This window comes from Opisthocomus hoazin, chromosome 7 (assembly GCF_030867145.1).
Source record: "Opisthocomus hoazin isolate bOpiHoa1 chromosome 7, bOpiHoa1.hap1, whole genome shotgun sequence".
NCBI lineage: Eukaryota > Metazoa > Chordata > Aves > Opisthocomiformes > Opisthocomidae > Opisthocomus > Opisthocomus hoazin.
In genome coordinates, this window is record NC_134420.1 from 15,223,442 (window position 1) to 15,236,542 (window position 13,101).

A 13,101-nucleotide genomic window follows, 5' to 3' on the forward strand; every position below is an offset into this window, starting at 1 on the left:
TTTTTAAAAATTTATGATTTTTAAGTTTCTGATTTATGATTATTTGGTGTAGCAATATGGGAATCACAATTGTAGCCAGTGATCTGACAGCTGTAGGTAAGATAAAGATGCCAGATACACACATTAAGATAATTCTTGAATTACATTTTGATAGAAGTGTGCTGTTTAGATAATTCAACAGACAGATAACGTCTTCTGCATTTAGAGCCACATTTAATGTTGCATTATAGTTGCACTTGGCAGGCAGAAGCTTGTGTTCAAAAACTTGCCAAGACCATTCATAAGTGTACATGGACAAATGTTCTCCAGCCAAAATAGCTATTAATCTATTCTGAAATACTGGCTATTGGCTGCTACTATGGCAGACAAGACAGGTTAAAAAGTTGTTGCAGCCTTAGTGAAGGAGTAGAATAAAAAACACAGACATTGAAATGGAAGCCCCTTAATCTCTACATTTATGGCTGAAGATAACAAAGGGGTAGGATGTAAGAATTTCTCATTGGCCATGTTGTGCAACAACAGCACAGCAAGAAATGTAACTAAATTGATATCCCCCTTCCCCGCAGATGTAACTACCACTACTCTAAAACCACATAGCGTGTTGTGGTCATGGGAGGTCAGAGTTCAGCCAGAAAATGAAATCCACAGCAAAACGAATACATGAAAAGAAGTCAAGAGGACCAACAGAGCCAAACAATTTAAGATACAATGCCTCCCAAAAAGAAACAGTGGATTTTTGCTTTGTTTTTAATCCACTCTGAAATGTAGCATAAAAATTTTCAAAAATCCTGGGATTGTAAAAGGAAGTCTAAAGGAAAAGTTTGCCATGTGGAAAGAGGAGCTACCTTAATTAAAAAGGATTGCAGTGGAGCTTTTGGCTTACATTTCGTAACTAGACAATATAGTGTTTAATGTTATGAGGCCAAATTCATTTGAAAGACTGCAGTGTCAGACTCTGGGAATCATATGCACAACTTCTGCTGTTAGGTCATCACGGGTTGATGCAACATTATCTTATATGCATTTGTTTAAAGCAGAAACCTGTCACATCATACAATTATAAAAATCTCAGTAGAAGACGCAAGTATTTTAAAGTCAAACAAGAATATTCTGCTCACAATGAGATGTCACGTATCTCCAAAAATGAAGCAGAAAACAGCTGGTAGAAGAATCAAAGGTCAATTTAACACATGATGCAACACACCATGTGTAGGAAAACACTGTGTGTAAATCCGCATTTTGGATTGAAATACAACCTTAATCCCATCTTTTTTGATATAAACTGCTTAGCAGTACTGTTAAACATAACTCACCTCCACATGTTAAGAGATTCTGCAGAAGCACAAGGTGCTCGGGGCATGAACATCTTGGAGTTCCATCCCCTTTGGCAATGCAGATGTGCGAACATCCACCATTGTCACGGGAGCATGGATGCACAGCTGGAGAAACATACAGAAAAGAGTATTAGACAGCACAAAAGAAATCATAACTACTCCTAGCTAGGGCAAACTCACAAAACCACTTGCAAACCACTTAAGTTTGAGTAACCAAGATTTCACTACAAATTAACAGGAAGATTTTTCAGACAGGATTTTTCAGTTCAGTGCTCAAAAGCTGATTTCCTGCTTCATGAGGACTACATTTCTCCCAGTCACAGTGATATGGAGACCTTCAAAGGACTTCTAAAAAGAATTTAGGAGCTCAGGTGAAGAGGAATGAGAAGGCCGATTTAAGAAGGTTGCATTTACAGCGTACCTAGACATCCCACTTGCATTTCTAGGGCATCAAGAATTAACATATGTCACTGCAGAATGCCAACCCCCAGCACCCTCAGGAATTCTCCTTTAATCTTAAAGAGTTCTTAGTATCTAGCCCCTCCACTTCCCTTTTACTTACAAAACTGCAATATAAGCACACATAGTTTATTTTATTTTTTTTAAGATAGTAAGATACACGGTTGTGTTCCCAAATCAGGTACCCAGAAGCTCTACACAACCAAGAGCTCCTAATGGAATTACTCTCAATGAACATTAGGTGGATAAGAAACAGGCACAGAGAAGTGAGGTCACTATCTGAGGACTCCAGTCCAACAGAGTCAGAAGAGACCCAGTCTCCTGCCTGCTTATTCAAGCTGACAGCTGAGCGTCTGCTGGAGCGATCTGTGGGGCTATAGCCTGTGTTATTTGTGATGCTGCTGAACAATGCATTCTTTACTACTAGTAAGGACCAAGAATTTCCACAGGGAAGAAATGGTATAGATGTTGTAATTTCTGTGCCAAAGCTGTCTTCCATCTGTTCAGGCTTCTCATCAACCTGCTTTCACCTTGAACAAATTCATTAATTTAATACAGTGTTGGAGACACTATTTGAGGCATGGGTTGCTAGCAGAAAAAGTGCACGCATGTATACTTGTGTGGGCACACACACATGTACATATGTATTTTTACTTCCCTGTTGTAACAGAAGTCACCTATGTAGGACAGTTTTCAGCTGCAACAGGGAATTCCTTTCAGTGTGACTTATAAGAAACAGTACTCGCCATAAACCCCAAACATTTAAAAAAAAAATGGGACAAAGTAATCTTTTTTTTTTTACAGTGCTGAGAATTAAAGAAGAAATTATTTTTGCATCATTCAGTATTACCTTTGAAATACACTAAAAACATGAGAAATGGCACAGAAGAAGAAAAACTGGGTATTATGAAAGAAAAAATTAAATCTGGATGAGGATTAGCACACAGAATCTGCTACAGTTTAAATACTTACGCTACCTTATTTGTAACAGCTTACCCACACAGGTAAGTTTGAAAGTACTTTCAGCTATCACAGAAACTAATGTATGTGGCATAGAGGGTTGCAAAGTGGAATAATTTATTCTGAAAATTAAAGCATTTTACACAAATGTACCCTCCCTATATAAGGCAACTCATCACAGACAACAAAGTTTAAAAAGTCAACTGTCATTAGCCCTCTGTTTCCCACATCTTCTTTGTGCTTTTATATTGTCTTTTATATTCTTGTTAAGCAGGAGGAGCTGTAGGTTGTCACTTTGAGGAGTGACTACTTTAAGAGGTTTCCGCACTCTAACCTCAGAAACGTGGACCACCAGTCCAGAGAAAGAAGGTCTTGCATGCGTAACCCCTTTCAGAAGGAAGCACCTAAAATGGCTCAACCTGACAGGAGAGAAATTCCACATCCACAATAATACATTGTAAGAGCTTCCTTTCCATTCTCCCTCCCTCACTGGAGGCTTTTACATCATCGATTGTGCTGAGTCAAACCAGTCATGCTTTACAGAGGGGTCTGAAACCCCTGGAGAAAAGGAAAGTACAATCCTTTTCTTTCTTTTTAAAGGTTTTTCCAAGTCTTATTACTTGGTTGTACTTAAAAAATTAATAACTATAAATAGCTTTTAGAGTGAATTCAATAAGTGAGTTTATACAAAGCAGGTAACCAAGTGCCATGAAATCACATATTCTAGCTGTGCAGAAATACTCTTCTGGACAAGAATGGGCAACTGGCTTCTCGCCTCTTCTAGGATGCCAACTAGCGAGGCTGAAAGCACTCCACGGCTTACTTGAGGCCCACTGGGCAACGTTATTACAGTATTCAGCTGGATGAGGACTTTGAGAGACAGTGACCAAAAGTGAGAGACAGATATTGAAATAAACTCACAGAATTCCTCCATATCAAGCTCTTCCACAGCATGAATGCCTGTTAGATGAGCAATTCGGCCTTGAATTCTAGTCCTTTTGTACCCGTTCATTTTCTCCACTCTCTCAATCATCTGCTGCTGACGATCAATCCAATACAAGTGATTCCCCAGCACAGTGAGTCCCATTGGCTGAAGGATGTTGGAGTCCTCCAGAGTCACACGGTTAGCACCTGAGATCAACAAGAACAAAGATTAGATTTACACCCGTCAATTTCTAACTTATTCTTTAAAAAAAAAAACCCTAACTAAAAGTAAACCAAAGGAAACGCTAAAAACAGCTAGCTATAAGGTCATTGGTTTCAATTGTCTGTGCAGACCAAGGCTCTGCTTGTTCAGCCTCATCTCAGGTAAATGCAACCAGTTGCTGTGTCATGAAAGCAAGCACATACAATATGAAACACAGCCCCATCCTTGCACACACTGGCTGGTCAGCCAGCTATGATCAGCCTCATGTTGACATGCTCTGTTATATGTAACTGTGTGCAGTCCCTAAAAGCCTGTCTCACCGATACAGACTCTGCACTTGGGCCAAAATTTTTATAATACATTCACATACCAAGCAGCACACTTTGTAGGAATCTACAAGCAAGAGTAAAATACAACCAATTAGCTTCAAAGCCATTACTCAAAGAAAACACATTCATCATGCAAAGCAAGAGGCAAGTACACAAACCCTGTCATATGCTATATCACAACCACAGACATACGATCACTGAAGAAAAGCTCATCTTCTAACAGCCGCACTTCTTTCTCCACCGTCTCTTTATTCTACAGTAACCCACCAGAAAACCCAAACTCCAGATAACTTGGTATGCTTTTAAACTATCAAATGCTCAGGTTTTCTGCTCTACAGAAATGTGTAAAAATCTGCTCTCAGCCAATGTGTAAAAATCAGGTGAAGTAAAAAATGCATTTATGACTGCTTTTAACTGCTTGCAGTCTTCTACTGTGTGCTGCCCGACACTTCGTGGCATTTAGTTGTTGCTTTTGTTATGTTTGTCTAGGGTGAACAAGAGATTCCAAATTATTCTATTAATTCACAGAAAACATTTTGAGGCTGTGTATGCCTATATATAGTGGATGTATTTGATTTTAAAAATGAGGAACCAAAACAAAATCGTAACTTGGTGCTTCTTCTGCTCCCGTATTTCCTTTTGGAATAAAGACCTTATATCTGCTTGTATTAAAAAAAAAAAAAGTTTGGAATATCTACACAAAATGAGATTATAGAATCTGGATACATAATAAAAATGCTATGAGCACTGGATTCAACTAATTTGGTGCATAGAAGAGCTCAGCCAAGCAGAAGAATGTAACATTTATTTCACTACAGATTCTATTAGCTTTGCACATAAAATTACCACCTGCAATGACTCTTGCTTGAATGTCATGACAAACAGTGTGCATTCAAATCAAATTTAGTTGTAGAGAGATCAGAAATTCTTGGACTTGCAATTGGGGTTTTAGTTCTTTAGCCCTGAATTTCTTTTGTTTCCAAACCAATGGGGAAGACATGTTTGTTTCATTCCATTTTCAGAAGAAACATGCATGAACTGTATGTGACAGTACAGTCCTGGCTGTAATCTGATGTGTCTATTATTGTACACACTTCCAAGGTACAACTGGATTTTATTCTTGTAAAGAGTAAAAAGGACAGAATAGATGCATCTGCACTAATTTCACCAAATGGGCAATAAACCTGACCCTCAGTACTACTCTCTAGCAGTGCAGTTCCCGAGACGTTCTTCGTCTTCTCCTAAACTGGTCTCAAAATTTAGATATACTAGAAAACATTTTGACAGAAGAAGGATCTCAGTGAACAAAGCACAGGGCGCTTTGTTCATTTGCCCTGCAACCTGCTGAGCACCCTTAACTCTTACCAACTCCAGTGTCATTGGATTTTCAACGATGACTGTCCTTTTGCCAGACTAAGCCTCACATTTTGACCCAAAGGAACAATTTTCAGCTGCATTCAAGTTACTCCTAGAGTAAGAAAGCCTCATTTCAACTTGATGTAAAGAAAACTCCTTCTGCCTTCATGATTTCTTAAGTGCTAAATTGCTCACCTGTTTAGAAATAAAAGGCAAGCTGATTTCATGAAGGATATCCTGAAGGCATCCTGTGATCATGAATACATGAAGTGTCAGTTGACACCTGCAAGCTAGCAGTCCTGCTGGAAGCCTAGCCTGTTTGAACAGCCTCCCAAATCCACGCCTAAAACAGGCTACATTAAATGTTTTTTTTGGGGTGTACATCAAGCATCATGTTTTTTTTTTTCCCCTCATCTGCAAAAAGCTCAGCATCAGTGATCTTGGAAGCTGCTGGTGACAGAACTGGATAAGGTGATTAATCTGTACCATAATTATGTTGGATTTGATCTTGAATAAATGACAGTCCAAATTATTAATGAATAAAAAGGATAGGCAAAAGGCACCTATGGCACTGGATGACATAATTAAAATGTTGTTTAGAAGAATGATCAAATTGAAAAACTCCATCTGAATAAATAAAAGGATATTTTCAGCACACATGGTTAGAAAAAAGAAGACATATATTACAAGTAAGCATATTATAAATAAGAAGTGCTGAATTTCCATAGTAATTAAATACTTTGATTCTCAGAATGAAACAGTTGTGTAGTCTTTTCAAGATGGAAATCAACAGTTAAATGTAAAGAGCATTAAGCTGGAAGGACACACAATTCCTCTATTTAAGTCTAATCGAAAACAAAGCATATTTTTGGTGCAACAATTTTATAGCTTTTCCAGTCACTTGCAACAATAATATAAACACTATTTTTTAATTGACTGGTGTGGCAGACAAGTTATTTGCAAATGGTTTATGAGTGTCTAAAAAGTATCAACAGCTCCAACTGAAAAATTCAAGAACCTCGTGAAGAAAAATGTTATACAGCTTTATAGTTCTTTCATCCCTCTCCGAAAGCTAAAGACTGGACATCTGAGGTTATTCCACGATTTAGCAGGAAGCTGTTAATCAGGGTGCAGTGCAAGCTTCAGAAACCTCCAAAACCATGTCATCTCCCCAAGCTTATGAGGGAATAATTTATCTAGACCAGTCTAATTGGCAAGAAGGATGCTACACACAATTTTGGTCCGATTTATTCAGCAGCCTCAGTTTACGCTAAAATCCTTTTGCTAATATATGCCCATTTTTAAGTCGCAAGCTCAGAAAATACTTTCTAGAGGAACTAATTCAACCAACATAACTTTGGCTGTCAAATGTCTTCTGAAGTTGTGATGTAAGACTGCAAAATATCTTAAAATAAAAATATGCTGTTAACTCATTTAAAAAATCAATAGCTCAGTGAATCAAATTACAGTGAGCTCAGCTGGATCACACACAACCAGTTTTCTTGCTACAAGATACATATCCTCTAGTTAATAAACACTGTTTTCTTTTAATCCTGTAACTTTCTCCTGCTTTCATTTTACCTATAGGGTTTGATTCTTTAGCTGTGACCCCATCAAATAAATGTGCACTAAAAGCTTTGGTTCAATATTACTCAGAGAAAGTTTGGTCTTCCTTGTAAAAAGATCCAAAGAAAATATATAATTAAAAATAATTAAATATCTAATTAAAAATTAAAATATATATCCAGTATGCAAACATATGCTTACATGGAGTTTTAATGTCATGAAAAAGAAGAATGCATACAAAGGAAGCTGCAATCACAGAATACAAATATCAGCACGTGATGACCTAGCAGCTGATTTATTAATATATCAGCTTACTTATGTATTTATTGTCAGGTCTTCTTCATTCAAGACTTATATCTAAAACAATATTAAACAGACTCCTCTGCATTTTATGCTGTACTATGTAAGTACACAGTCCATCTTCCAACCTGTAACATGACAGGCAAGCAGCAACTGCCCCCTGCCCACCCCCATCTGCTAGCTGTGACTCAACCCTGCATGCACGCTAAATCGAAGGGGAAAAGATGACACTTATGTACATACAAGAAGAAGACCTAGGCATAGCTAGGTCCATGGTATGCTACAGCTTCATTAAGTAATATGGCTTCCTATGGCAACCTTTTTATCAGTTGCAGCACTAGTTATTGATCCTGTGCTCCCTTCTCAATTCATTAACTTCTCCCTGGTACATTCCCCCTCTCTTAAACTGTATGATTTTCACATAGTCTTCCTTGGTGCCTCTTCTCTCTTTCTTGCGTTTGTGGATATCACTTCAGCCACAATACCTGCATGATATGCTGCTTTTCCGTGTTGTTCTTTTACATTTCGATTTCCTCCTACAGCACTTCTCCTTTCACCAGTAGACAAAACCCTCTCTGTATCTTTGATGTATTTTGCGATACATGTTGCACTCTGTCAACCTTTTCTTCTCAAACATGGGTTGTTCATCAGTCAAGTCTTGTCTCCCTCCTATCTTCTTTTCTCCTACAAATTCTTGCAGGTTCTCTGAGAACTATCCTGGATTGGACATTTTGCGGCTACACAGGTAGTTTGACAATACCCCCCATATCCAGCTTGATAACTAATGAAGGACATAGGCTGCTTTACCTTCCCAGCTCCAACTTCACGTTTTTATCCTCTCTGGCAGGAGAGACCCAGGTCTGACCTTGAGTCAGTTTTAGGTGTGCAAAAGTGAACTGTATTTGTAAAAAAGTGAACAATTTTCTCCTGTTTTAGTTCATTGCCTTACTACAACACATGGAAGGATATCACTACATGGCAAGAAGAGAAGAGCCACCAAAAATTGGAGAATCAGCCTTTTATGGCAGGTGCGAATCACTCTAACAGCCCAGCTTCCACTCCCTCATACTAGTTCACTTCTCTCTGCACTTCCTTTAGGAGTCTCATTTCTTGATACACAGATGATGATGATGAGAGAAGGAATCACGAGTAATCAGAAAGTAGGGCCATTGGATCTTCTGTGCTATACTTCTCACCAGATGAGGGAGCCCATTTCTGCACTTCTTCAGCGCTATCAAGTGCTTTTAAAAAACAACAACGAACAGCACTTTCTAAGATCCATGTGGTGCTACTGCTATGGATGTGGAGTAATGCTTTATTTGACTAATATGGGAAAACTGCAATGAGTTGACATCTCTCCACTGTTTTGCAACACTGGTATTCCAGATGAGCTGCCTTATATCCATCTTAGAAGAAAGCCATTCCCCTTCCTTCTGTTTTGTTTTTCAAGCTACCTTGATTTACTAAGCTCTAAATTCCAGAGAAAGAAAAATTAAAGAATTATGCAAACTTTTCAAACCATAAGGAAAAAAGGGCACTGTGGAGGTGATTTAGGGGCTCCATGACTGGCAACACCTATTTAAATCTGATCTTGCAAGAGTTGCTTTCAGAACATATCAAAAGTCAATTGGCTCTCTTGGAGGGTAGCAATCATTACAGACATGTTTATTCCAATCACATCAAAGATGGGAGCCCACCAGTAATTGTTATCTGTGACTGCCTACACAAAACTGGCAACAGTGGAGACAGAAGTTACTGGGGTCAGCATCAAAGAAGGAATGATGTCCTACACATATACACACCCTGCTCCAAATGTTTAGCTGCATACCACATACCTGACAAGTCACAGCTTTCGATGCGCTTCAGATCTGCATCCACCCAGAAAAGCTTTCCAAGTTTGTTGTCAATCACCAGTGCTACTGGTCGGATCAATCCAGTTGTGAAAAGCACTTCTCTCTCTGTGCCATCAAGGGCTGCACGCTCAATCTTTGGAGCTCGCTCTTGCATGTTGGTGAAGTACATGTACCTGAGAACAAAGACCAGATGCTTAAGAAGGGAGGCAACTCACCTTGGCACACAGGTTCTGCGTTGTAAGTGGGAACGGTTTACACAGGGATGACTGGTGACTTGTTGCTCTCAGCTGCAAAGACCCAGATTTGTCAGCTGCAGAACCCCAAACATTTGCTAACTGGCATATTGAGATAGCCTGAAATGAATAGCATTTGTCCCTCATACACCAGGCCATAAAATGCCTCAGCACTCAACACTGCTGTGCTGGCAGCACTGTTCCTGCACTGGAGGTGGGGGTTGTAAGAGACTAGCACAGACTTTCTGCAGCCTTCCCTGGGTAAAGCTGTATCCATCTGTAAATCAAAGCCCAGCAGCTCTTTCTGACAAAAACATTAACTGTCACTCCCTCTACTTCTCAGCAAGCAGAAGTTCCTACCGAACTTGAGAGGATCAAAGATCATAGAAGGAAGAACAACTGAGGATGGCACATTCCTAATGTCTTAGTTACAAGAATTTTTTATATCTGCCTAAGCCAGTTCAGTTGCAAACAGAAGCATTCTCTGCCCTTGCCCTGCATAGGGAAAAAAGGGCTTGTGCACCCACATGTTGAACTGAGAACTCCCTCAGGGAAAAGTCTACCATTTTTTCAGTGGTGAATAACACGAGCAAACTCTCTAATACAGTGGGCTACACTGCTGCATAGCCTTTCAAGATGGCACGAGGAGGAGAGGCAGCAGTCAGAATGTGCAGCCAAGAGAGAGGTGGAGGGAAGGATTTCTGGAACTAAGGCAGAAGTAGTTCAGTAAGCAGATCACTCATTCAGCTCTCCCAGGTAGTCACAGTGTTCAGCATAGCTTCTCCCCGATCTTTTCCTCCTTTAATTTAAAAACAGATTTATCTTTAAATCATTTGAAAACCTGACTAGAAAAGTTGAGCGTTTTAGAGATCAGCAAACCCAAACTCCCATTTTAATGGAGAAAGCAGATACGCTTTCATAAAAACTATGTCCAAGTGACTTAGTCCCAGTAAGACTAGAATCTTTCCTCTAATCCCCCTCTCCCCAAACCAGCTTTTGAACTGTGCAGAGTACACTGAGTATTGAATAAAATACCAATCTATAAATGGTCCCGATAGAGTCTCTGGATACTACTGGATCCGCACAGTTATGAAATATTGTCATTTGACATCTGTCAAGCACATGGTAAACCATTTGGTAGTATATTGGGACTTAAGTATCTTACTTATTAAAGCGAACAACAAAGGACCATCTTTGACCTCTAAAAATGAAGCTACTAACCGCATGAAGTGAAGATGTGGTCTGCCGAATCTAACCAAAAGTGCTTTGCAGCAAAACAATGTATTTTCTTCCTGTGGGAAATCACTCTAGTGATTTCTACCTGTTTTAATTAATTTCAGAAGTTTTTGGAGATACACATCAAAGCAGATCTAACTTAAAAATGTATAGAACGTAAGGGGTTTGTTTAACTTTACCCTATTAGATTAGCAGGAATACTTGTATCATATTGCGAGATCTCTTTTTTTTTCCGGGAAACTTTTGTTTTATGATGACCAAACATTTATGAGACAGATCTCCAGCCGATACAAACACAGTCTAAACTCTCCTGTTTATTAGGTGATGGGGCTGCGCACTCATGCAGCGAACAGGATAAGGTGGTTTTGCTTTGCTTTCCACACCTGGGTTAGCTCCTCGCTATAACCAACCACACGGCTGTGTGACTGTCTAACTCAGCACGCCAGAGGAGAGAACAGAAAGAGAAAGCTGGATACCTTTAAAAGCCAGAATCGGATAAGCAGTAACCTACATCCTGAATAATTAAATATGCAAAAATTCTCCTTTTTAAAACATACAAATGGCACACAAGATTCACATACACAGCTGACATACAACCCAACAGTGCTCTGTGCAAGGTACAGAAAGGAATCTCACCCTCGCTCTGCATTCACGACAATGGCTCTGGGCTTGTCGTGATCCCCTCGTAGCACCATCCCAATTGACTCGCCATTCAGTCTGTGGACATTGACTGAATTTGTGGCCTCACAGGTCCAGTACAAGGTATGGCTGTATATATCGATGCTGAGATCATGTGGCTGCTTCTCTGGGTTCTGGCTTTGGTTTGGAGTACTCATGACAGTGAAAGGCTGCAAGACAACATATGGGGAACAATTTCCAGTAATTATTCTGATTATTGACTGAAGAACACTGATTGCACAGAAAGGGCGGTTTACCTACCTGATGATGCAGAAACACCTAAAATCATCCACAAGGAAACAACAAATACAAGAAATGCAATAAAGCTTAACAAAAGAAGAATTGATACAGACTGTGGATTAGAGGAAAAACATCCAGGCAAAATCTGTAAGATTACGCAAATCTCCCCAGAAACCAGTTGTGGGGCCTCCTATAAGCAGAATTAATTAGCAGAAGATGGAAGAAAACAACAGTGAATGTTTATGCATGGAACAATCTTGAATGAAACAAGGCAAGAAATACGGCAGTCTTCTGGTCAGACCTGCATTGTTATACAGTCAGCTGAACAAATCTCTATCTTGTGCCAAAGTCTCCTTACTTTATTATTTGTAGTGTAGTAGATACCAATTTTTTTTAAGTCTTGGCTTCTCTTAAAAACTAAAATATTTTAATGAAACTTGGTTCTGCTTGCTTACATGTCAAATGGCTACAGCTTTGCCTCACACCCCTACTAACACCATTACCTTGCTTTCACTCTCATGTCTTTATGATGGACCTTACAAAACTTGACATTATTGCCAAGTTCCTGGAACTACCCTCAACCCCTCCCAGTCTAGCTAACATACTATTTACTATACTTTTGACTACTAACATAGATTTCAATACTTCTGTGAAGACCACTAAAGCATAAAAAGAAATCCCTAAAGGAAAATAATCATTCTGTTGTTTGTTAAATGTTACACAGGCTCCACTAGGACACAGCCAATCCCAGTGCTACTGGGATAGTAATACTGCTGGCAGGACTCTCAAAATCAAAGTAGCCTTCAAAGGTGATTGCTTCAGGTGACATGTAACAGTGAGGGGAAAGCAGTGGCATCCTTAAGTGTCCTAATGCAGCATTCCCAATCCAAACACAAAAACAGCACCAGAAAAAAGTTCACATGGGTCAAGAAAGCTGAAGACACTATTCTGTGCTCAGCTTCAGTCAAATGAATTACTCAACACAGCATTACATGTGAAAGTTTTATTTCCACAATTTGGTTTTAAGCCTCGAAGTTCTGCATAGTGATATACAAGTTTCTTTCTTTTTATATAAAGCTTTATCTCTATTTTGTCTTATCAGTGTGCCTAGAAATCAAAAGAAAACATCCTTTTTCTGGAATCAAAGGTAACGTTACCCAGATATGAAATTCATATGCATCATCTGCAAATAGCACAATTTAGCAAAATTAAGTAAACATAGTTAGTGAAAATTGGAAAGTCAAAATTTGCATGGGATCTGCATCTTCAAAGCTGTGTCGCCAAGGCAGGGGAAAACACAGGGCAAATGAATCTCTATTGCAATTTGCACCTAGCAAGTACCAAAGAGAAGCTAGACTACAACAATTAGCACCTAGCATAATCCCAAAAAGCAAGAGCTAAACTTCTTAA

The 13,101-nt window shown here is 39.2% G+C and overlaps 1 protein-coding gene across 5 annotated transcripts in view; it reads right to left on the bottom strand.

Moving 5' to 3' along the window:
- Positions 1–13,101, bottom strand: part of LRP5 (LDL receptor related protein 5) — a 192,271-nt gene that overhangs the window by 18,962 nt on the left and 160,208 nt on the right. For all 5 annotated transcript variants that reach the window (XM_075425033.1, XM_075425034.1, XM_075425032.1 and 2 more), the window contains exons 14-17: positions 11,410–11,621; positions 9,287–9,477; positions 3,675–3,884; positions 1,314–1,439 (exon numbers count right to left, since the gene is read on the bottom strand). In XM_075425033.1, coding sequence (XP_075281148.1) covers positions 1,314–1,439; positions 3,675–3,884; positions 9,287–9,477; positions 11,410–11,621 — 739 coding nt within the window. The remainder of the gene's footprint in view (positions 1–1,313; positions 1,440–3,674; positions 3,885–9,286; positions 9,478–11,409; positions 11,622–13,101) is intronic.